Source organism: Rhopilema esculentum, chromosome 12 (genome assembly GCF_057945365.1).
Source record: "Rhopilema esculentum isolate cy_ngs chromosome 12, ASM5794536v1, whole genome shotgun sequence".
Classification (NCBI taxonomy): domain Eukaryota; kingdom Metazoa; phylum Cnidaria; class Scyphozoa; order Rhizostomeae; family Rhizostomatidae; genus Rhopilema; species Rhopilema esculentum.
This window is the reverse complement of record NC_142826.1, coordinates 4162668-4185365: the sequence shown is the minus strand read 5'-3', so window position 1 is coordinate 4185365 and position 22698 is coordinate 4162668. Positions and strand designations below refer to the sequence as shown.

Here is a 22698-nt window from a genome sequence, read left to right as displayed (position 1 = left end):
GAGTTCCATGATGTCTATATTCGGTCATAATTTTTGGTTATCTATCTTAATGAAAAACCAAACTTTATTTACTAAAATGAAATACATTTATAACTTCTAAGCCTATAAGTTAATTACATAATTACAAAAAGATATATTGACAAATTAATTACAAAAATTTTGAAGAAACATCCATTTTTAGCCAATGTGCTCCATTGCCCCCCTCATCTTACACAATGACCCCTCTCATGTGATGTCCTAGACCAAGGGGACATCAAAAACAATTACTCCCATTGAACAACACTTTCAAAAGGTAAAACATGCCCATTTTGTACTAACAACAGACCAAATTCAGTCAAGAAGACTGCAAAATATACTGGCAATATATACTTTTTGTTCTTTCATGCAAGTATAGAATTCTTATGGTCACTGGGCCTTTCCCCCCAGCTAGACCCTCTTCCTCCTGGACACCTTGAAAGACAGGAGACAATGGTTCATCCAATCCAGCAATAATTTCAAAGAGGAAACATGCTTCAACAATAAAAAAGAATCAAACTTTTGCAATATGATTTCATGTTGCAATATGATGATGAGTCATAATCATTGAGACTTATCATCATGTTTATCAAACAAAAAAGGATCCAGCTTGATTCACATATGACAATGTAGTAGCAATTTTTATGTTTATTGTGATTGTGTCTCAATGATGGTCTAAGTACAAGGACTGCTGGGCTTGGGTTTATGTCAGAAGATGGGGGCCTTCTGTAATACTTTCAGCATTCTCTACTCTGTATGTGACCTTTGGCCTTGCACAGTCATTAGGTCATGTTGTTGATCCCATGGTTTTTACGGTACATATTCATACTCTTTTGTTTAATGGCTACACAAGCACCTACTTTCCTTCCCATCCATCCTCATCCTTGTTTGCTCCCTTTTTTGGCTTTTACTCTGTGGATTATTATGCTTACTAATCGTGTGATTCTGTTTTCTGTAAGTTTTAATGTTTTGCTTAATTCCTAATATTTGTATTTATACAATTTTCATTCCTTGATGAGTATCTTACTTAAGCTCAATGATGCATATTCTAAACTGCATTGTGGGCTATGATGCATTTGCAAAGGCATGATGTTGATAAGGAAACTTAAAGATATATTTTATTTGGTCCCATATTGATTAACATGATGGGCACATTAACAGTTTTGTGATGCTATGGAGCTATAGGGAGTTCACACAAGACAATATTATATATAAGAGAAAAATTAAAAGTGGATGCAATAATTCAGCACCTATTTTGGTGCAGAATTTTAAATCAAAATGCAAGATTTGCTTGCAGCTGAGCAAAAAAAAATTATGAGCATTGCATCCCATACAACATTGAAAATAAATATCTCCCTGTAATAATGCATATAACATATGCTGAACAAATGGCATTATTCAAATGGCAATTAACTCTATAAAATTTTATCAAATCTAGCAACCACTTAATGGAAATGCACAACTACTGTTCACTACATTCTCAGTCATATGTACTGTTTTATTCTTTTGTATTCGCTGCAGATATATTGGCTTCTCAAATATCCAAAAAAGATATTAGATTTCCCTGGGGTTGGAAGACATGCCATAGAATTTTCTGGCATTTCAATATCCCCATATCCATTTCTTGCTATCTGGATTCAGCATTTTCTGAAAGCCATCATTTCACAGAGTAAGCTTTAAGTCTTAAATAGAAACAGACATGTGCCATCTCTTTTCATCGGCATAATACAACCTTTTGAAGAAATGCATTAAGCGCAGGTTCATATTTTATCTGTTTATATGTTAGAATGATTTTACAATTTTGAAATCATCATAAATCAGGTTGAATTTTTACCAATTCAAACAAAAATTTTAGATGCTCCTTGAAAATCTTGTACGAGACTATATAAAAATCTTTGCAATTTGAACCTCCATAATTCTATTTTTTGTAATTTGACAAATTTTGTCACTCCACTGAGAAAAACAACTTTATTATTTTGAACCTTGAATCAATTTCAAAGAAATAAGCAGGTGATACAATGTTTCATCCAGGGTGCACTCAATGTACTTATGCCAGAAGATCTTTGGCGTACAGTCAGGCTTTTTTCAGCGTCCAGCATGCAAACCAATAAAAAATTTGGCCTACGTAAAACTCGATGTAAAACAGAAAGCCACGTACAAAGTGAACTCGTAATTCGCTGTCTCGATTTCCAAACAACATCAAAATATTGGCACACACTGATTTCGATGTGAAGATTCAAATTCTCTGATCCATGCAGACAAAAAGAAAAAAATTGAAAACGAAGTCTCAGATCTAAGAGTATTTACAGTGATTATAGGGATGAAGGCGTTTCAAGGAAAATGGAGGACTTTTGAAAAAACTCGTATAAATCGAGCACTCTGTAGCCTAATTCGAACCCCAGAGTGTTTGACTTTGGCTACGCGTACCGTCAAGCAACGCAACAACGTTGTTCGAGCTTGTTTATACTTTATAACTTGTATTTTTTGCTTGATTCAGCATAACATTAATTTTTAAATGACATTTAACAATTTGGCAAGGGAATGAACTCACCCATAATTTAATTGCAACTGTTTGCTAGATAGCACTTCCATTTTCAGTATTCCTGCTGCTATGTTTCCGCGCCACAATGATAACGCGGGTAAAATTGTACGAAATCGAGGTTACGTGCCTAACAACTGAAATCCAATGTATAAAGCTTTTGAGTGTTGAAGAAATGAAACACTTGAACCTTGAGTTTTAAAGAAAGAAAATAGGATGAAATTTTCAAATTGATTTATCATTGCTTGGATCAATGTTCTGTCTGAGATCAATTATTGTGTCAAAATATTTTTCTTAGCAAGTTGCCTAAGGGAATTTGCGTGGGGTTTAATCACCTAGGGCCAAGTTATTTAATCTCAACTTTTTGAAACTAAATTGACCTTGTCCGTTTCAATCTCTACATGCAAGTTGAACTTCTAGACCAACCTGGGCGTCCTCTGTGAAGTGATTCTTGTCCAAGTCTTTCTGTTACGTGTAAAATTCCATCGTGTAAGTTGAAATCTATAAATAAATATGGTTTTTAAAATACATCTTTTTTTAGTGTTGTCTAAAAGGTTTAGGTGTTTCCACATAGCACAAAAGATTTTTTGGTTTTTTAGCTCTGTCAGAATTTCAAACTTACGCGTAATTTGACAAAATTCTAATAAAAATAAATGCTTAATTTGGTCTAATTTGAAAATAAATTGCTTGCACCGAATTATTTGTTAAAAAGGAAGAAAATATTTCCAGGTGGCTTCTAAATGACTTAAGGTATCTTGTTTGTACAAAACAATCCCTAGCCTCGTAACAAGTTAATCCAGTCGTCAGGCAGAATAGCTCTTAGCTGTTCTACAATTCTATTTGAAAAATTTGACATCGCCAGATTGGTATTTCTTTCCTGGAAACATTCCAGCTAAATGTTATTGAAAGTGATAAGCTAACAAGTCAGTTAACAAAGCATAAAAGAGAAACATCAAAAGATGATTTGGTTTCTGGAATTTGGAAATTGTGAAAGGACAATGATGCAAGAAGTGAAGCTCTTAATGTTTTTGAATCAATAACTATTTCCAATAACTATTTACAAAGGCTATATTGTCAATGTCATACAAAAAGACATTGCTGTTGGTTACTCTAGTAATTGCTCAAGTATCACTACTCTATAATACTTTATTTTTAACAGCATCAACAATTAGACGTGGATTAACATGCTATATTGTCAATACTAAATGCTAATGGCTTGCATATTAGTTTTCGGGATGCAAAGACATTTGTACAATAAGCTGTACTACTCATTTATCTTTGGAGTTTGCAATGGGTTTGAATTTAAGTGAAAAATTGATGGTTTTGCCGTTGTAAAGTTATCAAAATAACAGACATATGTAGTATATATAAATACACACGCCTTTGAAATAGTATATTTAAGTAATCTAGTATGCAATATTTCCATTTTCCTGCGCTATCTTTAAATTTGATATCAGCCCAAAGAGGGAAAACAAGACGAACAAAAAGTACATAGTTTGACAACAAGTGCATAAAAACTATTTGTTTTTGCTGTTTTAGAAAATTATTTTTCCTGTTTAGACATTTTGTAAATCCAAGTATGTCTTTGAACCTGTCTAACAATACCTTGTATCCTGGTTGTTTGAAACTTTAGCCTTTGATCTGAAGGTTTTTGATCATTTGCACCAAAATTAAATAAAAATAAATTTGCCACTGAACTCAAGTTCTTCTGTTTCTTCTAAGTACGTTAACAGTTCAGATTCTACCCTATATTAAGTTAATAAAAGATGCACATCTTCTGAATCCGATGAATTATGACAAATAAAAGAGCTCCCGAAGCTAAGAATTTGTAGTGTTAAAAGCGAATACAACTTGGCTTTCTATATGCTAAAACCATTTATGAGAAAATACATTAAATACATTATTGAAAATCGACTTCTACATGTTATACTTTTCTAAAGTTTTTGGAGCAAAGTTAAGACGCGTTAAAACTATCTGATCAGTAAAGATGTAAATTTCGTTTAATATATTTGACAGCAAAGTTAACATTCTAGAATAATCATTTTTTAACTGTCTGGTATCTTTCTTCAAAGTTAAACAAGTGTATTCATTAAATGATTTATTCTAGAATGTTAAACTCTAGTTAAGGAGGTTGGTATAAACTCTTTCTTGAAATTTCGTATCACGACATTGGCTAATGATATTCTGAAGTAAATGAAACATTCGCACCTGTTATTCTTTGGTTTCTATTAGACCTTATGCAAGGGAATTGCATGCCAGTGATACAAAATAATGGGCTCCTTAAAATTATTAGTTCTTTGATTTTGCGCATAGGCTGATGTTACATAATAAAACTAACAATCATGCTGGCAGAAGATCAACCTCTCATCTGCTAACAATTAAACATTAACAAAGCTAAAACTACTTCTTTAATGATAGATTCCTTCCCCTCGGGAAATTAAAATGCTACATTTAGAATTTAACATATTCATAGCTAGGCTGAAGTCGATTTTGCCTCTTTTATGAATTACCTGATATCTGTCATGTAAATGTCATTTATATTGCTGATCCGTAGCCCCAAGATCCGGGTAAAGGTTGATTATGAAAGTCAGAGCATGGGAGATATTCACTTGGTGGAAGATGGCTGTGCCCATGTCCGGACATTGGTAAATTTCTTGAAGATTGGTACGGACAATACTCAGCAGCTAGGCTTCTTGAAGACAAGGAATGTGATGACAAATAGCCCGGATAGCTCGTTATTGGGCTGCTTTGTGCCATGGTGCTACCGGGTGAGCACTGGTAAGTTGTTCTTGGTAATAAATGGTCATTATTCAAATTTGAAAAGGAACAGGCACTTTTAACCGAAGAGCTCTCGCTAGAGACTCTGATAGGAGCTGCTGGCTTTTTGCTGTTATCAGGTTCTGGTTCAACTGGAGATTTTGTTGGCTGTTCCTTTTTTATCAAGGAAGCTGATGACTCAGGTTCGCGCTTCGTCTTTTGTCTGTGTTTCGCTCGCCGATTCTTGAACCAAACCTTTAATGAAAGTTGAGCAATTAATAATGCCTAAAACATTCAACAAGCAGGTAAAGTTGCAGGATATGACCAGCCTTTTACTTGCTTGACTTCCACTTTTAAATCTTATCTAAACGTTTACTGCAATGTCTTATCTGGCGACAGGTTTGAGGTTTGGTGCCTTTTTTCTATGTTCAACCCTATGACCATTCAAAATTAGTTCAAAGTCTATTCCAAAAACGATGCTAGGCACCTAGGGTGGGTCAATAGATGCCAAACGAGACACCCAGGAGGGTTTTGCATTTTAATATACACCCAGCTACTTTTTTGGAGGGTAGGGGCGATTTATTTTGTCTAATCGTTTGCGTGCAGGGAGGATTGCTGCGATTTTCTTTGTCTAATCATCGAAAAATAAGCTAGTTTCGAAAAAGCATAAAAACAACATTATCATTCCATAGCAATAAAAGTTCCACCTTGTTAGCTTTATCCAAAGTTTAGCAAGCCAAGAGATCTTTTAAAACATAGTTGTTCTACCCAGTCAGATGTGTTAAAAATAATTTCCTTGTTTACCTGAACTCTTGATTCGGGCAAATTGATTCTTCTTGCTACTTCTTCCCTCATGAAAACGTCTGGGTACTGTGTCTCCGAAAATAGCTCCTCCAGTATTTCTAACTGAGTTTTGGTGAAAGTTGTTCTCTCTCTACGTTGCTTTCTAGGTATTCCTGAAAGTGGATGCCAATTTGTTTGCAATTAGTAGGGAAAATAACAATTTATTCTTGATTCCATAAACATATGGACAAAATTATTACTGTCATTAAACTGTCATCAACTACAGAGAGTTACATAGATGATATTTGGCACCAATAAAATCTTGGCAGTTTCGTATGCTAGGGAATTCTACTCATAGATTCGATGTGTATTTACAGAATGTATGCAGAAGTAGCCCACAGTTATAGCATTACAAATAAGACGAAAAAGTCCATAAGAATGCAGTCGAATGTGATGGCTGAATCTCAACTCAGGCAAATACGTTTTAAGGTCATTCATGCTTTTTCAGCATCCCATAAAAACTTGTCAAAAATTTTTAAATATCACTTGAATTACTTTACATTAAAACTGTCATTATAGATTTTTGCCCAATTAACTAAAAAGTGAACCCGATTGGGATCTTTAATCGCAAAAAGTCATCTACGTATGACCGTCTTTTCACGATTTAAGACCACGAAAGCCAAAATTACTCGTAAAGTTGTCAATCGTTTGCATAGTTGTTTACATGTTCCCGTTCTTAAAACTTTGCGTGTTACATACATGTCGCAGACTATCGTAAATTCTTTAGCATCTTTATCCTTTTCGACTTTCTGAGGCACAAAGGAGATTGAAAGTGGACAGCGCAAAAGGACATCAAGGAAAGAGGATTTAGAAGATTAAATTCTGAATCTACTCAGATGTAGGGATATCGATTACAGGTCCATCAAAGAGTTTGTCTCCAGATTACGTCTCATAACAACAGGTTGAAGCCAGTCTTAAATGACAAGTATTCTTTATCAGCGTTTTCATAGACCCAGAATTTTTAGAAGATGAGCTTAGTATTACTTTAAAGACGCACATGCAATGTTTATAGCTTGGGAAAAAGCTGATTATACATAATATTACACACACGTTTATGTGTTTTCCCCTTGAGCTTTCCATATTTTCGATGTGTGTGAATAACTGCGGTTTTGCGATTATGAAAATCTGTGAATGTCCTTTTCTTCTCAACTTATTGGATATGTTTGTTAAGAGAATGGAAAGCATACGTAATCAATAAAATGGAATTTCTAATGTCTAACAAGCTCGACAACAGCTAAGTAGGATGAGTTATCTAAACACTTTAAGTCGTAGTTTATGCCCTAATATTGCGAGCACGATGAATACAACTTATTTAAAGAGCTTTCGTCGACAACAAAAGACAACCGAATTAAAAACACGATATTCGATACATCTTGAAAAGCAGCGTACGGCGACTCGAGACACCTAAGCAGAAAAGATGTGACCAGCTTTGTTTTGCCATAATGAACGTTAACGTAATGTGTGGGATTCCGCGGGAGTGGTCAGGAAACGATTTTCCTTAAGAAAGCCTTATCGGATGTCTCTAATACCCATGTCAGTTTGTCCCAAGACTTCAATATTGTGTAGAAAGAATATGAATACCGTTAATAGAGATGATGAGCAAATTAGCAATGTACTTGTCTTTACATGACTATTTAGGCTAGTATTCTCGAAATATTTTTACTTTTTATAATATTTTAAGTTATGGTTTGCCTGTGACTTTCTACTTCAATCTTACTCAATCTTACAAAACAAAACACCAAAAATCTACTAAGTTCTTAAGACGATGAGTTTAAGCAATTTCTGTTTACATATCTAGTTTTGTTTTGAAAGTCTAGGATCTTGACAAGAGCGTTTCTATTAGATTCTAATGAGTATGTCTCAAATATATGTGAAACTACATTTTAGTATCGTTATCAACACACAAATATTGTTGTTTTACTACAAAACTTTGCACATTCTCGCCAGCAAGTCGATTGTTCATGGGTTCTGCAAATGGTAACTTCAAATTTTCAGACAGTTGATTTTCCACATATCATGTAAAGTATTGTCTATAGGGCAGAAAATTACGTTCTAGCAATTTCCCTCGGCATTGTTCTAGCAATGTTGCAAAGTATATATTACTTACAGGGACAAGGGCTTGCAAATATAGTTTTCCCCTTTTTTGACGAGCAGATTCTAGGCTTTGTTGAAACGTGAATTCAAGTTTGATACCCTCTCTTCTTCTGATTTTTTATGAAAATCAAAGTAATCAAGTGCGTCGTTGAAGAAAGTAGAGGTAGAAAAGTACTGAGATTGACGTTTTTCAACATCACTTTGAAAAAACTATCCAACCTGATGTCAAATCGCAGGACTTTATACCTCTAGGACTTTATAGTTTAAACCAACTTACCGTATAATGGGTTAAATCCATAGTGTGAGCTGAAGCCAGTGTGATATGGAAGATGGGGTAAGTGGTAAGCAGGAACGCTGTTGTAATGCCAGGCCATAGTATTTCTACTTCGGAGATCCAGAGTGAAAGATTTCTGCAACAATAACAAATACAGACTATAGAGGAGTTCCTGAGATACATTTCGCACTTTAACCTAGGTTTTTGCACCTTTTTAATGTGGTTAAATAAATCACAGCACTCTGCTCATATATGAATTGCTTTACATTTGAACCGCTATGCTAGCAATCTGTGCATACGAATGAAAAGGCCTTTGCTACTTATTAACACGTTGAATTTGGTGTAATTTAAATGTAAAGTTTTGGAAAAAGTTAATCAAATCTAATCTTGATAAATAAACATTTTGATAACATTTAAATAAACATTTAATTTCAAGGAATCACTAAATTATAGAAGCAACTCGTATTTTCTTAGGTTTGAGAAACGAAAATTTCCAGCATGGGGAACAGTGTTTAAAGAAATAGCAAAAATGCAGGGCGAGAAGTCGTTAAGGAATACATTTTGGATTTGATGAACTTTTTTAAATACCCTACAATCATTTTAAGAGCGAGTCCAGACTATCAGGTAAGAATAATATAAAAGATCGCAATTTTCATCGTCATTTTAAGCGAAGCAGCGAACGTCTTTTATAAAGGCTTGAAGATATTACTTAACTCATTTGTTTAACTAGCAAAAATATCTCAATATTAATAAATTTCTTTTTTTGGAAACACGATAAAGCATCTGGCTGCCAAAAAATTTTGTTTGGTAGATTTTTTTCTCAAAGCACACCTATCCAGGTATCTTTTGCACATGAGACAGCTATTACGATTTAAATTCATGATTCCAAAGTTAGAGTGTATCATTTGACAATAAACCTGGTAGCAAATGGCTGTACGAGATGTAAATTTGAGTTGCTTGCCTGTGTAAACATTGCCGCTTTTATACTAACTTGAAAATTTGCTCATTGTATTATAAATAACCAAAATGTTTCGTTGGGTACTGAACGGAAAGTTTTCAGTATCTTTATTGTCAACTAATATTTAATTAATATATCAATAATTATGATCTATAGCTTACAGCTACTGTAATTTTTGTTTTTGGGGGAAATTCAAACATCACAACATCACATCAACAACGTTTGCATCCATTACTAGTTAAAAGCTTTGAAGATTTCTTAAATTTCTCAGATTTCTTAAAAAGTGCCACAATTTCCTCGGCGATGAAAATAATAACGAATAATTGACTTTTCAAAAGTTGAAATGGATTGACGGCTTGACAGGCATGACGGGCAACGCTTTTAGCTCTGCCATCTTGATATGAAGTTGTTATAACGTCTGAAAGTTTTCAAATTCTCATTTTGCTACACTCTTAGTCAAACGATGATGAAATTTGTAAGCCCCTTCCCGTGCTCAAAGCTGCTACGTCTTCTATTAAAGGTCCTTATTCAAACTGGAGGAGCGGATGGATCTTGGAATATTTACATATTAGCCATGTCTTGAGGCCAAATCTAAACAGCTGTGTTTAAAATTACAGATCAAATAGTCGTGATAAACCAAATAGAGGTTTCTAAAAATTACTATTAGTCTATTTTAAATGCTTTAAAATAATTCGAACTCGAAAATCATGCGTGATTTGATAATATTGATAAAAGGAATTAGAACTTGTTTATGGCTAGAATTTGACTTGTTATGATTTTCTATTTGAAGAATGACAGTTTCGACACGTTTACAGAGATGTAGCCAGCTACTTTCTGTAAGCAAACTTTTATATATCAAGATAACAGCGATCATCTTGACGATTTTTTCAATATGTTTGAATGACAAAAATGCAATAAATTCTAAATGTAAATTCTTTGTACAAATAATCGTTGTGATAGATAAGGCATGTTTTGGCTTAAAGTTAAAAAAATCAAGCAAATCGTTTTTGATGAAAAAAGCATTATTGCTTCTATCGATTATCGAAACTGATAAGCTCATATCACTAGCGAGATTATCAATTACCCTGTTTAGAAAGAGCTGAACATAGACACTTAAAGGCATGTCTAATTCTCTTTACTAAAGCCACATAAAAAGAATGACATATCGCGGAAATATTTCAGTAAATGTCTTAGAGACAACAGCGTAACATGGATACTGTATTGTAAGCTATGAAAAGAAAGTAGTATTTTCATAGGGTACTTCATAATTTTGCATAAACGAGGAATTTATAGAAGTTCTTAGAAACTGAAAATCACGTAAAACTATCTTGAGCGCATAGTTGAGATGGTTTGGTAGCAATGCCAATAAAACTAAAAATGACATTTTCTGCTCGTTTACATCGCGCAACAACACTGGTTTGTTTTCAACTGGCCATGGCTGGACAAAACATTTGAATACTGATATACATATATATATTCGTCTGCAACTAACTCGCTTGCTTTCTTTGCTTGCAAATCCTCTAATTCATTTAAGATGTTTGAAAAATCCTTACTCGAAGCTACAAAATGCATGACTTATACGAGATTTTTGCTGATTCGAAAAAAGGAATAAGTATGTCACAATTGACGAAACATTTTACCATGATCACTTGAAGAAATTCTTATTAGAAAACAACCACCCACACCCACAACACACGATGTTTAATTCTGACATTGAAAACAACAATCTTACGTTAGCAACTTTAGCACTATGATAAACCCTTCATGTTTCCTTTACTTTACAACATCAGAGCATGCCTTTATTGCTCATATAAAACTCAATTTAACTTAAAATGGAAAGGCTTTTTAAGATCAGAAAGATGTTACCAAAGATTAATGAAAAAGCAATTCGAACGATAATAGTTAACTATTTTCTTTTAACATTCTCCTCATAATTTTCAGAAAGATCAAATTCTTGACAGACATCTCAAATACCCATCTTTCACCATCTTTTTAAATAACATGCTACAGTAAATGGTTTATTTTGGGTTTTACCAGCACACATACCTTCGAACACGCTTGCGAGTCAATGTCATTTCGACATTCACTTAAAAAGACGATGGTTGAAAGGCAAGTATCCAGTCTTTTGTCATGGCACAAAGGATGAGGAGGATAACACCAATAGCATCTTTAACTTACCGTTGAAACAAATACTCTTTACAGCCTTAGTAGCAACACTAAACAACCAAGATGCTATGATTTTCAAGCTTCTTGTTGATTAGCCTAAGAAAGCACCTTTGTTTTGTCCTTTAGCTGGCTAGCACTTGAGGAACTTCTAGACGATCGAATCAAATGGACTATTTGCAGATGTAATGCTCTTCTTCTGTACCTAAAACCATTTACACGCTGAAAGAAGCGGATGCTCTGCGCTGTACTTTGCTAAGTTGATCCTCTTTATGCGTATCATTTTAAAAGCCAACGGCAAAACAAAGCCATCTCGGATATCTTATTCACGCATTTATTTATCGAAGCTTAGGCGACAAGAGGTGATTAGCTATATCTCTATATAAAAGTGATTGTTGGCGTAAACTTACTGTTTCAGTTTCGATTGGAATCTCGTTTCTTGCTTGGTACCAAGGATAATCAAGCCCTAAAACAAAACCAATCTTTTTACTCAACTCCTTGCAAATCGGCTATTCAAAGAAAAAGATTCTATAAAAATGTATAGCTCAGCGTCTGCTACTTTAAGAATAATATACCGGCTAATCGCAATAAATTGATCATTATTGCAAACAACTTTAGTACTAAAATTCTAAATCTTTAAGATATTTTGGGTTAATCTTCATGGTGGGCGATAGGATCCATCGGAAAACTTTGTGAGGGCCTGATAATCCAATATTTATCAAAAAAAGGATTCAGATGTGCGAAGAACATAACATGTTCATTTCTTGGGGCTGTCTGAAGCCAAAAATTCGCTCGTCAATTTTCCAAAGCAACTGCGGCGATTAGGAAAGGAGGAATTAAGGCTTAAGAAAATCAAAGTTTGTAATTATGTGTCTTAAGATAAGTCTCAAACTAATTGCAAAGAAGCAAATTTTCAGATAAACCCTTTTATCAAATCGCACTAGAGATTTGATAGTTTACTAATAGTAATTTTAAATCTATGTGTAAGCTATAAATATAGATAAGGTTAGAAAAAATCATCCGTTGCATAACTGCCTTTTCCTGAGCACAGCTTTCTAAAGATAAGCAAAGTCTTAAAAATTGATAAAATGCTGAGTAAAATTATAAATGGATTATGATCAAGATTTGCTATTCTCTTGGCCATTTCCCTTTCATGTTTTTTTTCACATAAAACTTCTATGTAGAAGATAAATGTTGAAATTTAGTATAAATGACCCTGTATCTACAAACCCTGAATATTTCATAAGTTGCCAACTAAAGCTACAGCATATACTGTTTAGTTTTATAATATTCTTCTCCTGTTTTTGAGTTTATATTTGCGGAAATTGCGGATATAACACACAAAAAACAGTTCATGAACATATTACAGATGACTAGCAAGCCTAAAATTTGGAAATCCAGACCTTTAGCAAAGCAGATGATGCAGCAGAAGAACTATGTTCTTAGACGGAGTATGTAAATGCCATCAGCAAGCACTTAACACGGTTAACTTTTGATTTGTTGACTGCATTAAGCGTGAAACTACTCAAAGTAGTGACTTTGAACCGCCTTGTTTTATACACTTATTTCGCATCCCGTTTTGCCGATACTGCATCAAGCACTTATTGGCAAACCAAAAACAGTAATTTGCAAAACGTTTTGGGTATCTTGACAAAGCTGGTATATGTTCCTATGAAAAGTGGGACATTCATTCTCACCTGTGTTTTCAAAATGGAAAATAGTCTACAAACAGACATCAAAAGAAGTTGTTAAACAAATTATACCGATTGCTCAAGTTAAAAGAGTCGAAGTTGTTGCCAATATGAAGTGTCTTTAGAAAAGTTTTTTTAGAAAAAAATAGAGATAATGAGTAGTTCAAGAAAGTAAGCCCGCGTGCAGACTGTTGACAAAACGAAGAGAGGAGAAAATAGAAAAGGTTGGCTGAATGCTTGAATCAAAAGTTTAAAATGACTGATGTTTTTGTAAAATTAACTGGGAAAAAATAACGTCGGTAGCTTAAGAAAAGTCAAGGAAAATTTCATATTGTTATAGGTAAACTTTTTCGATCCTTCAAGAAATGTTTGTTGGCTATTGAAGAAACGTTACACAAACAGTTAAGAGAACATAAAAACCTTTTCGTTTTTTGAAATGAAATCTGAACACATCATAGAGAACACTCTCTGTGAAAATAATATCTAAAAATGTTGATTTTTTATTCTCTCTATTGCATAGTTAACAAATACAAGGACGAATGAACTTAATAGTCAACTTGATTTCTCTTGCTGTTTCCCTCGTGATAAAAATTGGCTGTTATTATATTTCGCATCAACTTGATTTCTCTTGCTGTTTCCTTCGTGATAAAAATTGGCTGTTATTATATTTCGCATTTTGAATTGCAATGTCACGATATTACCATTATTGTATATTTCATGGAAGTTGTGAAAATGAATGATTTTGAACCAAGAAACTTTAAGTAAACAACATATAATTATAAAGGCTTATACCAAACGAGTTTGAAACAGACATTTGCTTTCATCCTAGTACAATTGCAATGGAAATCATTTGCAAAGTTTCCATATAAATTTCAGTTAGTAATATCAAATTATTAGAAATTTTGCTACGTTTCTTAAAACTATTCAAGCACGTTTTTTAGTAAGAAGCCCAATAAATTTCTGGCTAAAACTTATCTTTAGAAATAACAGAGCTACGGAATTTCAGACAATGAATTTAATGGAATGAGTACACATATTTTTAGATCACATTTTCTCATAGAGGATTCTCTATGATATGCACAGATTTCTTTGAGATAAACAGATTGGTTTTACTAGTTTCTTGTCAATGCTGCAAGTGCACTGACTCAGGAACAGAAAATGCGCAGGATTCACCAAAAATATGACAACGAGCAATGGAAAGACCAGCAAGGACTATGTTTGCTTCATTCTACCAATTAAGGCTAAGTTTGCCCATTTTTAGATATAGAAATTGAATTAATGTAGATTTAAAATTCAGTTGTGCTTAAAAACGCTGATTTTTTTGCATAAAGTAAATATTATTGAGAATTCACCTTCTTCGACGCTGTTAGAGATTCTTAATGAATCAGTGAAGAAAATTGCTCACACTTTTTCCAGTAATCGCGTTTTCGATCCATGAATTCAACAGAAGACACGACAATACATAATCAAAAGAGAGATAAATACACATCGTGCCGTATCGACTAGAGGCACAGTGTTGCAGGATATGGTCACCCTGTTCACTTCTAAGATGCCACTTGACAAAATTGGCATAACGGCAAGTATCATATGAAAAGTGCAGCGTAGGGATTTAAGAATGCTTTCGTTTGCTAAAAGGCAAAGAGATTAGCTATCTTGTGACAATATGACTTCAGGGTCATACATAACCATGAATGTATCGTGGTTTAACAAGACTAGGCTGTTTATAAATTAATGCTTCGTTGGGTGGTTTGCTGCATCTAATTCACTTAATTAAACAGCTTTGACACACGCGGGAAGACCTATTGTTGGTGAGCATAGAGAAAAGAACCGCGTTTTGCATGTAATTTTTGCCTCAGGCTGCCTATTAATTGGACGCAAGAAGCAATAGATTTTGCATATTGAAATTTTATCTGATGAGAAAGCTCTAGAATTGGCCTTCTATCCCTTCATACCCCAGCCACTTCACAAAAATTGTTGATTTGATAACTGCTAAGCAGACTTTGGCTTAAAATCTACCTAGAATAAAGCCTGGTAACTGAATCCGGATTTTCTAAAACAGCCTTTTTGAACAGGCCAGGCATACATCTTTGTAAAATGTTTTAATGTCATAAATTGATTTCACAGATACATAGCCTTCATTCTATTCCTGCTTTCTTTCAACAGTTATAAAATGTAAATTACAAAACGTTTTTTAAGGCAAAGTAAATCTTGTATGCAGTTTTAGATTATTTCTAGAAAACATGAGTATTCTATTGTCTAGTTTCGATGCAATTCTAAGATAAATAAATTTCAATAGCCGTGTCCTTGCTTCTTGTTCTAAAGCCTTGATTTACTCTACCTAAAAACTGTAAAAACTAAGCGTTATTTGCAGTTATCAGCAGTCAGCAGCAAAAGCTTTTAATGCTGATTGACCAATGTGTACAATGTAATTTTTTACTGCTTAACTGCTTAATCCTTGTTTGATTGGGCTATTTTGCATAGGAATATCTTAGCTACAGAGGTGACATCCAGCGTTCAAGAAGATAAAGACTCAGAGTTAGAACCACGTTTGCAAAGAAAAAAGTATTCAAATTTGTTTCGTTGCTAGGGTCTAATCTCTTCTCTTAGCATCAAACCTTAGTCAATACAGCAAAAATTATAATGCTTCATTTATTTTAATCTGAGAAATAATGATATCTTTGTAACTATTTGTAGCCAGCCTAGAAAGCACTGAAGGTAAGGGAGAGAAAAAAATGAGGGTTTTAGGTCAGGACGAAAATAGAAAGAAAGAAAAAATAAAGCATCGCGATATAAGGCCATCAAGTATCAGATCAAGATAGAGCAGAAGGGAAGAGAGAAACACAGAGAAGAAAAAAATAAGGCAGAAAACGTGTGCAGACAAGAAGAGACAAAATTACGTTACAAAGAGCAGCAATCACAAGAAGGTACGAAAAGAGAACAGAAGAGGACAGAAGAGGACAGAAGGGAACAGAGGGGAACAGAAGGGAACAGAGGGGAACAGAAGGGAACAGAAGGGAACAGAGGGGAACAGAAGGGAACAGAAGGGAACAGAAGGGAACAGAAGGGAACAGAAGAGAACAGAAGAGAACAGAAGAAAAGAACAGAAGAGAAAGGAATAGATCAGAAAAGAACAGATAAGAAGAAAACAGAAAAGAAAAGGAGAGAAATGAAATGGAGGGGATAGAAAAGGAGAGAAAAACAAGATCAAAGGTAGCAGAACAGAGCAGAGCAGAACAAATAATAATAGGCAAGATAAAATTAAAACCTACTTTTGAGAGGATTTACAAGCGATTTCAGTTCTTTTACCTTGCAGCCAAGTGTTATAAAGAAATCAGCTGCAAGAAAATTTACTAATATCAGCGTAATTGAGGCAGTATTTGGCCAATAGGAAGTAGTGGTTGAGATACATCTTTATTGACAATTCACTGTTAGCATTCTTACATATAATACATTATATAGTGATATTTTGAATATTCGTTATTCTGTTCTAAAAAGAAACAAGGAACACGAAACAAGAAGAAAACTCTAGCAACAAAACGATTTTCAACTGTGAGTATGTGGATGAGCATATGTAGGTACAATTCATGCATAACATACACTGAGGTATTCTGTATTTTGATTTGAAGCTTTTTTGTAGCACGTTTTGAATAATAAAAAAACATACGTCTTCTAGGCAAATCTAAAGCTTCATGTCAAATTAGTTTTGCTATTGATAATTGCAAAAATGCATGGCACTGACTGTGGCAAAAACTAAAGAAATCACATGCTATACGTATTGGTTTTTTCATTTCAGATAAAGATGCTTCACAGCAGAAATGTAAAACTACGTTTATTCAGACTATGTGTAGTGAGATCCCATTTTAGCTGCAATAGAAGTTTAAAACTGTAAATCTTTGCTTGACATAAATAACATGAAGTAAAAGAAGCATACAGCAAATTATAGATTGTTCCTAGCTTACTATTCCTCAAAGACTCTTGTATTTTTCTTTTAAACAATGCAACGAAGCGATTCATACACTATGCTGAACAACGCAACATTGGACGTTACGAACTTTGCATTCAACCAAAGATCATAAAATGTTTGATTTAGTATTTACATAATCTCTCCTCAAGTTAATTCTTTTAAGTATCTTTCAGACCTCACCTTTATCATATCTTTCCTTGATTCATGTCTCGCGTTTAGTCTCTTTGGAGAGACAGAAATTTCATAACTCAGGTAAAGCTAAGGGGAAGCTACAACCTCTAAAATAGGCCATGGAGGCACGAGAAGAAACTTTTAAAATACCGCCCCTCATCAGACTTTGTAAAGAGAAATCCTTGATAGATAATCACAAATTTAGGACTAAAAGTGGAAATTTTGTAGAATAAACTGCGCTGCTATCTTAAATCAACCTAACTATTCCCTGTAAAGAACAATGGTGTGGCTTGTTGCCACACCATCAGCTGAGATGAAAAGGGCTCTTACCAGAAACGAGAAAACCATCGCAATAATACGTCGTTACATTTTACTTTGTTTCAAACACTTCCAAGTCAACATCAGCACGTTTTGTATCAGGTACAATATCCATGAGACAAGACATGAGAAGTACTGCGCGCCACGATAACTTGAATTGTCGGTCACGCACTGAGCTTGCGCAACATGTTATGAATTAAACAGCTATACTTACAACTCTTCTACCTCTAAAACATAGTAAACGCGTCTTCTTGGAGCTATTTCTAACCGTGTTGCAAATTCATAGAGAACGATTACTGACTATTGCGTCTCTTCCAGCAGTGGCGTCTCGGCAAGCAACCAAAGATTATATGAATGTAGAGGATTGTGTTAGCTTCATCACTTAAGCAGAGAAAATGAGAAACAGGAGCAATAAGGCCGCCTTGCTTATTGGATAATAGTCGGTTTCAGACTGATTACAAGCTTGGGTGTTTGAAATAGCATTGTTACGTTAAGAACTTATGTGCCTTCAGAGATGTCTTCGGCACAGTCTAATCAGGGAAAAAGCGCCTTAATTCCACTGTTTCCTTTTCAAGTTGTAAGCTCAGTATAATGAGATAATAAAGAAGAGGACAGAGCTAACAATAGTTGAATCTCTAGAAATGCCCATAGGCCGACACGTGTGGGTATTGAAAAATGTCGAAAAACAAATGAATTCGTTCAATAATTCATGTTTGGTAATAGATCTGTAGTTAAACTCATAAGTAACATGGATATCTCTTAACAGAGATGTATATTCGATACAAGTATGACCTGAATAGCTGCAAATCGACGTTTTCTATGAAAGGGTTTGCTCAAACCATTTACTTCAATGTCTATATTTGTTTACGACACAGAATCAGCTTTCATGCAAACTAATTAGGTGCAATCTGTCTGGAGTTTGTTGCAAACATAGCTTAAATGGCAACAGGAAAGATATTTTAGGTATGATGATGCAACGAGTAAAAGCATATCATCTACATATATTAATTTTTATTCCTTTCCTACTTTTAATAAGAATGAAATGAGATAAAACATTTTCTCAAATAATTTCAAAATTTCAAGGAAGTACTTACAGTAGCTAGTAGCAAGGTCTAGGTCTAAGACGTGCCTAACTATTCCGAATGACTTTTTCTATGAGACAATGTTGAAACATATTGAAACAAATCAATTTAAAAGATTTAGAAGAAAACCACTACCTTTGAAATTAGAAGGCAAAAATAATAGATTACTTATTGGCCAGCAGTCAATTTTGCAGCTATTTTTGAATGATGAAGGAAGACAAAATAATCATAAAAAACAGAACTCTTTTGAGACAAAACATTTCAGACTTAGAGGCAGATTTTCTATCATCCTCTAGGGACAGAGACCAAAATGACACATATTTGTAAACAATCTCCTACTGTAATTTTCAGGTAATAAGTAAACTTTTTTGAAGGAAGACATTGTAATTAAAATATTTTAACATATTTGACATACAAATAAGTGGCAAGTTGATAATTCTCTCTTACATTGCGGTACTGCACAGTGTTCTTATCTGATCTTGCATCACCTAATGAACACTATGCTGCCGTCAATGTACATTGTTTCACTCTTTTCAAATGCAGGGTTTCAATTTACCATCCAATGATTTGTCTCTTTTCTTTGTGTTACCATGTCTCGCTGAACTGATCGAAATAATGGAAAACGGGGACTTTGGAAGACTTAAGAAGATGCTTAAAACCACAAAAGTCTTATGACGGCTCTTCTTTTTTGCGGAACAGGCGTATTCCTTTCCATCAATTACCTCTCCTGCATGTCGGCCTTTTGGAGGTGTAATTCCATTACTAGGTCGCTAATTTCGTAGCCATGTTACTTCTTGACCTAGTCAGGCCTGAGACAACATAGATTTTCAAGACTTAACGTAATGAAAAATTCTATCTTACCCTCATTAACTGCAGAAAGAGATTTTTGAAATAGCAAGTAAGGAGCAAATAGATCAAGCGCGGGCAATTTGTATAGCAAATGGTTAGCGTATTGTCAATTGTCATCATTATTTCTGTAGCATTGGAGTATAAGTAATGCTATTTGATATTGTGAAATCGATATCTGAAGCAGCATTGCATGCAAAGAACGGATTCTGATAAAACACTATAAGACATACATCAACTGAGACAAGCTTACTGTGTAATGTGATAATTATCACGGTGCTAAATCCAAAGCTGAATGATGAGTCCTAGATTGTTCAGTTCTAGATTTCATAAGCAACAATTGCCCGAAGAGAAAAAAGGACTTGATGTTTTAGAATTAAGCAAACTAGTCTCTATATGACAACTTAAATCACAGCAGAGTTTCCATCTCTTTTCTTGTTATGCAGAGAGCTACCACAAAATTTAGGCATTTCTTGAATGTTTCAAGTAGTGCGATTTGATAAATGGGTCAGTCATCAGCTGCTTGTATCAGAGAGGCTATCGTAAACGCCTTTTGAACATTGGTAGAACAACGAAATAAATTCCAACCTTCTATGGTAAGGACTGAAATGTACGGAGCGTACGCATAGCGCTGAATAATTGGCAACAAACGTTAAACCAAGAACCTTCGAAAAAGTGTAACATGAATATGACCATATGAAGAAGCCTATAGAGAATTATTTGTGAACCACTTGTAGATTCCTTACAGTTATTGGCAGCAAAAGTAACTGTAATGTATTGCATTTATGTCACATCTAGGAACTGGAGACAAAAAAGAATGAAATCATTATATGTAAAAGTTTCTTTACACCATTCTTAGTTTGCGTGAAATCGAACAAGTAATGTTTTTAGAGGAAGAGGTTGTAAGAAAATCGAGTTAATTCAATTTTATTTTTAAGAAGATCATTTTTTGCTAGGTTAGTTTTATAAAATTCAGCGCCGTAAAAATAGAGCTTTATACTGACACATTGGCCTGTAGAACAGGAAGATTCTAAATTGCAACTGTGAATTCTATCTTCTGTTGAATAAGCAAACTCCAATTTTCACTGTAAAAACATTTCACGCGAGGTTCTTCCTAGAGAAATAAAAGCTCTGCTGAAATTCTTCGTTGATCCCTTTTATCTAAGCAATTTTTAGAATCAGAGCAAGATAACAAAAATAGAGTTGTCACTGGTACTTCACGAAAAAGAAAAATCGACAGTTGCCAAAAGAAAGTTGAATTTAAGATATTTTTCCACGTAATGCAAGGAGAAGGGAATATTTGGGAATAAATAACATTTCAGGACAATGGATTTTGCTTTATGATGTTTTCCATGAGCTTGTATTTGATTGTATTTCCCATACCAGTTTAACGCCCAGCTAAGGAGCCAAACAAGCCAAAAGTCAGTTGTTTGAAAAGATGCCATTGTAAAGCTTGAAGTTAAAAAGACCTGCTCCACTAAAGGCCCTGGGCACATTCAGGAATGCGAGATTTGTCACCAGCTGTTTTTCAAGAGGCTAGGTTAGTCTTTTTTGCGAGTGATGAAATATATTTGCGAAAAAGGTTGAAGATATCATTTTTCTTCACAGAAATCTTTGTTGAGAAATTTCGCGAAGCATTAGTGCGGATGAGGGAAAAACTTTAGTGCAGATGAGGAAACAATTTTTTTTGCATTTTGACATCCTGCATATGACATCTTTCGCGAGATATTTTTTTCTTCTGCAAATATATCATCTTGGCCTGCAGGAAAATGTTGATGACGTGAATCCGTCTTCCACAAAGTGCCTAGGGCCACAGTGTAGAGGAGATTGCTTTTGTTATTTTTAGCTATATCCGTAGGTGACAACTTAATTGATACGTAAATTACCATCAACAGTGTATCTCAATAGGATATTCGTGTTGAAAAGAGCTCATTAAAAAGAATTAAAAAGAAAGCGTGGACGTACAGTCCTAACTTGGTCACCATGCATTTTATTGCATTCTAACTGTCAATTTTGTTTTCGTCGATAAAGCCCAAATATCAACTAGACTTTTTTCATTGTGATTTAATAAAAACAGCAAAAAAGGAATCAGCAAAAAAATTCAAGATATTTGATATAACGAGTTCTACACTACACGTTCAACTGTTATATTTTTCAAACTGTGGCGAATTCATCAAATGCATCTGTCTGCATGAGCAGACTCTAATGCTAATTATTATCCGCTCGTAACTTGTTCATGTGTCATGTAAACATGGCCTAAATATCATATATACATTTTCAAATAAAAAACGCTATCCCTAGCAAAAAAGGCCATTTTCAGGGACAAATAAGCGCAGTTTGGATAAACAACTTACTATAGAAATTGCTTTTGAACTAGTTGGACAGGACCTTTCTTTATTTTAAGATAGAACAGCGCTACAGCCTTTGAAAAAAACAAAGTTTTGATGAATTATCGCTGACATCTGAGTCTCCTCTGCATACACGACCGATTTAATTGACTTTACTGCTTAAATAAGGAATCTTGTTACATAATGCAATTATCTTGTTGTTGCAAAAATGATTATTGTAATTGTATGGTCTGTAGCCTAAGTAACCAAATAATCAGACTCTGAATCCATCTTCATCAATACACGTAACCCTGGCAGTATCTATTTACGAAAGCAATTACGACACAGCACAATCTGCCTTGCTTTCTTCCGAGGACACAAAAATAGACTAACAACCAGATTTCACACCAATTCGACTGGCCAATCAACCATATCTATAAGTTGAAACTCTTACAACTAGCTTCTTGTTAATATCATTATGCAAAACGTACTTTTGAGTTTTCAATACATTTTGCAAACTGTTATGCTACATATTCCCAACAATTTTTTTAATCATATAAAGGTTAGATATATTCTGGTTTACAAAATATTTTAGAAAAATATGGTAATAGGATTGATTTTCATCACTTTCTTTTCTCTCTTTGAGATGATTGTCT

The 22698-nt window shown here is 34.2% G+C and overlaps 1 protein-coding gene across 1 annotated transcript in view; it reads right to left on the bottom strand.

The window, feature by feature from the left end:
- Window positions 1-3577: 3577 nt before the first annotated feature.
- LOC135681548 (uncharacterized) overlaps window positions 3578-22698 on the bottom strand; it is a 30219-nt gene continuing 11098 nt past the window's right edge. The window contains exons 2-5 of the mRNA XM_065196076.2: window positions 12054-12109; window positions 8526-8658; window positions 6116-6267; window positions 3578-5566 (exon numbers count right to left, since the gene is read on the bottom strand). Coding sequence (XP_065052148.1) covers window positions 5090-5566; window positions 6116-6267; window positions 8526-8658; window positions 12054-12109 — 818 coding nt within the window. The 3' untranslated portion in view covers window positions 3578-5089. The remainder of the gene's footprint in view (window positions 5567-6115; window positions 6268-8525; window positions 8659-12053; window positions 12110-22698) is intronic.